Genomic DNA, 4071 nt, shown 5'->3' with positions numbered 1-4071 from the left:
TTGGGTCAGCTGGGTTTTGCAGACTCTGGATCCCAGGGTATGCAGAGATAGCCCATCCACTGTATGAAGCCACCAAAGAAGGACTGGATTGGAGGTGGAGTCAGGAACAACAAGAAGCATTTGACAGGTTAAAGGAAGCCCTTCTCCAGCCCCCCGCCTTGTCTCTGCCGGACCCAGAAAAGACCTTCATTTTGTTCATAGATGAAAAGAAGGGAGTGGCCAAAGGAGTCCTGGCCCAGCAACTAGGCCCATGGAAGAGACCTGTGGCTTACTTGTCCAAGCGGCTGGACTCAGTGGCCTTGGGATGGCCATCTTGCCTGCGCATCTTGGCAGCCATTGCCCTTCTGGTAAATGAAGCTGACAAGCTGACCTCTGGTGACAGGCCTGCATACTGTGGAGGGGATTCTCAGGCACCCTCCAGGAAAATGGATGACAAATGCCAGGCTCACTCACTACCAAGGGCTCCCGCTGGACTCTCCTCGAATCACCTTCTCAGCCCCAGTGACCCTGAATCCTGCCACTCTCCTGCCAGACCCAGACCTGTCAACCCCCATCCATGACTGTAGAGACGTTCTCTCTGAAATCATCCAGGTACAGGCAGACGAGAGACACGCGGCTGCCAAATAGTGAACTGGACTGGTATACAGATGGAAGCAGCTTTGTGCAGGATGGGCCCAGAGGAGCCGGAGCAGTGGTAGTGATGCACGAAGGGGAAGTCATTTGGAGCGCAGCCCTGTCCCCTGGCACCTCAGCCCAGAAAGTGGAACTTATCGTTCTCGCAGAGGCACTGGAGAGAGCATGCTGATGCAGAGGCCAGGAGGGTAGCTCTCTTAGACCCCATTGTGCTGGCAGCTCTAGAGGTACCCATACCTGAACTACCCACCCTACCCCCAAGACCTGACTATTCCCCATGGGAACTTGAGTGGATAAGAAAACAAGCTCCGGGAGAAAAGCCTGGGGAGGGAGATTGGAGTAGGGACCGGGAAGGTAGACTGATCTTACCAGATGTACTAGGAAAATACATGCTCACCAACCTACACAGATCCACCCATCTAGACTGGAAGAAGTTGCTCAGTTTTTTTCAGGACGCACAGTTGGTATTTCCACACCAGAACGAGGCCGCAAGTCAGATCACGGGGGGATGCGAGAGCTGTGCAAAGCTAAGACCAGCCCCAAAGGGGCTCCACCCGACAGGTATCCGGGAGAGGGGGGGGCCCCAGGAAGAAGTTGGGAGATAGACTTCACCGAGGTAAAGCCAGGAAAGTATGGGTACAAGTATTTGCTAGTCATGGTGGATACTTTTTCAGGATGGGTGGAGGCTTTTCCAACTAAACATGAAACTAGCCAGATGGTGGCAAAGAAATTAATAGAGGAGATAGTCCCCAGATATGGGATCCCTGAGGCTATAGGTTCTGATAATGGCCCTGCTTTTGTTAGTAAGGTCCTGCAGGGACTAGCGCAAGCTTTGGGGACGGATTGGAAGTTACATTGTGCCTATAACCCACAAAGCTCTGGGCAAGTAGAAAGAATGAATTGGACATTAAAGGAGGCCCTTTCTAAATTAGTAATTGAGACTGACGGTGATTGGGTGTCCCTCCTCCCCTTAGCCATTTTCCGGGTTTGAAACTCCCCCTGTGTGCATGGTCTAACTCCCTTTGAAATAATGTACTGGGCCCCTCCGCCAATAACCCAGCAAATGCAGCCCGCAGGGGAAGAGAAGTCAGCCCCCTACTATTTAAATGTGTTGCAATCCCTTGCCAAAGTACAGCAGGAAATTTGGCCCCTAATCAAATCATACTATGAAGGGGAAAGAACCCCGATTGTGGAGCATGGCATAGTCCCAGGGGATATGGTCTGGGTAAAAAGACACAAAGTAAAAACTCTTGAACCCAGATGGAAGGGACCTTATGTTGTATTTTCTGCCACCCCCACGGCCCTAAAGGTTGATGGCATTGCTCCCTGGGTCCACCACACACACGTTCAGAGGGCCTTGCCTCTCGAGGACCCAGAATCCTGTGTGAAGAAGTGGGAGGTGCAGCCAAATCCTGCTAATCCCTTGAAGCTACAGCTGAGCCAGTCACGAAAGGATTCCTGCTGATAAGCTCACTGTTATGGGCCCTCCAGAGAACAGTAGTGTCAGCAGGAGCTCAGAACATCAACCCCCACCAACCAGTACTCCAGACATGGATCCTGCGAAGCAGCAATGCCTATGAGGAATGGAACCACACCTCCCATACAGCCTCGTTGTGGACATGGTGGCCAGATCTGCATGTTGACTTAGAACTTGTAGTGGGGCAATTTTATTACCTCCCCCAGAAAAACCACCAGGAACAATATCATATGAAAAAACGGGCTTTAGTTGACTCATCATCCACAGTCAACCACCAAGCTTTGAGGGCAAATGGGTTCTTTGCTTGCCCAGGTTTCCGGACAGGTTGGTGGAGGTGCAATTGTGGGGGTGCTGATAGACTCTACTTCGCTGAATGGAATTGTGTGGAATTTAATGATGGGCAGTGGAGGTGGGAGGTTTCCCTTGACATGATTGATATGAGGTTTACGTCTCCATACAACCAATGGACAGTATGTCCACTGGCCAACCAGGTTAAAATCACTTTCACCTCAAAGGGAAAAAATGATAAAAGGTGGATAGATGGGCTGACATGGGGCCTGATGCCCTACCAGACACCATGGAGGGGGTTCCTGTTCCAGATCTACCTCCAGGTCGAGGCAGTGGTTAGGTCACCAGTAGGACCTAACCCGGTGTTAAAAACCCCTTGTCTGAGGCCCCAACCTCCCCCACCTGGGTCTCCTAAGCCCACCTTCAAGCCATCAGGCACCACAACGACATCAGCATCCCCAGCCACAGAAAGGCCGGGAACGACTGCGGAACCACAGACTTCCAGCAACCCTATGTGGGAGATGGTGCTAGCTGTAGTAGAGACCCTTAATCATACCACTCTCTCCCTCACTGACCCATGTTGGCTGTGCTACCCAGGATCCCACCCTTTTATTAGGCAATCGGGATAAATAGTTCCTATACTCTCAACAACTTTCATCCCACCTATTGGGACGGGAGACCATCGGGACTTACTCTTGCTCAGGTCTCGGCCTCTGGCACGTGTGTAGGCATAGTTCCAACATCCCAAAGCCAGTTATGCTCCTCATGCAATAACACCCCATGGGAGCAGGGAAAGTGGATTATACCCACCTCGGGCTGGTGGCTCTGTTCAAAAATGGGCCTCACCCCAGCCCTATCCACCTCTGTATTTAATGCTAATAATGAATTTTGTGTACTTGTGGCCATTCTGCCCCTTCTTTCATACCACTCTCATGAATCCCTCCTCTCCTATTGGGAGGGAAAACAGAGTCCACTTCGAAAGAAGAGGGAACCCATTACTGCCTCAACCATCGGAACTCTCTTCTCCGTGGGGATAGCTGGAGCAGGGACAGGAATCGTATCCCTAGTAATGTGAGAGCAAGGGCTTACGGCACTAAAGCTAGCAATCGACAGGGACTTGATCAGCTCCAGCAAACGATGTCAGACCTGGAGCAATCTCACACTCCCTTATCAGAGGTGGTGCTACAAAACAGAAGGGGCTTGGATCTCCTATTTTTAAAAGAGGGCGGGCTATGCACAGCTCTAAAAGAGGAATGCTGTTTCTATGTAGACAAGACAGGGGCAGTCAGGGAATCTTTGACCAAGTTAAAAAAGGACCTGGAGAGGAGGCGCAAGGAGTATGAAAGTAGTGAAAGCTGGTTCAAGTCTTGGTTTATGCATAACCCATGGTTTACAACTCTCCTCTCAGCTCTCGCAGGACCTCTAATTATTCTATTGCTACTAGTCACAATTGGTCCCTGCATAATAAATAGGCTACTAAGGTTTGTTCAGGAAAAAATTGATACTGTCCATCTCTTGGTCCTTCACCAGAAATACCAAGCCTTAGATACTGCTGAGGAAGATTCCTCAGTCTGATCTAGAAAAAGGGGGGGAATGTTAGGGAAGGAGGAATTTACTGCTTGTTTGAATTTACTGCTTTTAGCCAATTAACTCAACTGGAGACACAGGCATCC

At 50.4% G+C, this 4071-nt stretch overlaps 1 protein-coding gene across 1 annotated transcript in view; it reads right to left on the bottom strand.

Moving 5' to 3' along the window:
* Positions 1 to 1936: 1936 nt before the first annotated feature.
* Positions 1937 to 4071, bottom strand: part of LOC103736278 (olfactory receptor 14J1-like) — a 15164-nt gene continuing 13029 nt past the window's right edge. The window contains exons 4-5 of the mRNA XM_017798869.2: positions 2801 to 2908; positions 1937 to 2013 (exon numbers count right to left, since the gene is read on the bottom strand). Of these exons, the coding sequence (XP_017654358.2) occupies positions 1937 to 2013; positions 2801 to 2908 (185 nt within the window). The remainder of the gene's footprint in view (positions 2014 to 2800; positions 2909 to 4071) is intronic.

The sequence above is a fragment of the Nannospalax galili genome, unplaced genomic scaffold, assembly GCF_000622305.1.
Source record: "Nannospalax galili isolate Female #2095 unplaced genomic scaffold, S.galili_v1.0 scaffold1478, whole genome shotgun sequence".
Lineage (NCBI taxonomy): Eukaryota > Metazoa > Chordata > Mammalia > Rodentia > Spalacidae > Nannospalax > Nannospalax galili.
This window is presented reverse-complemented; position numbering and strand designations above follow the sequence as displayed.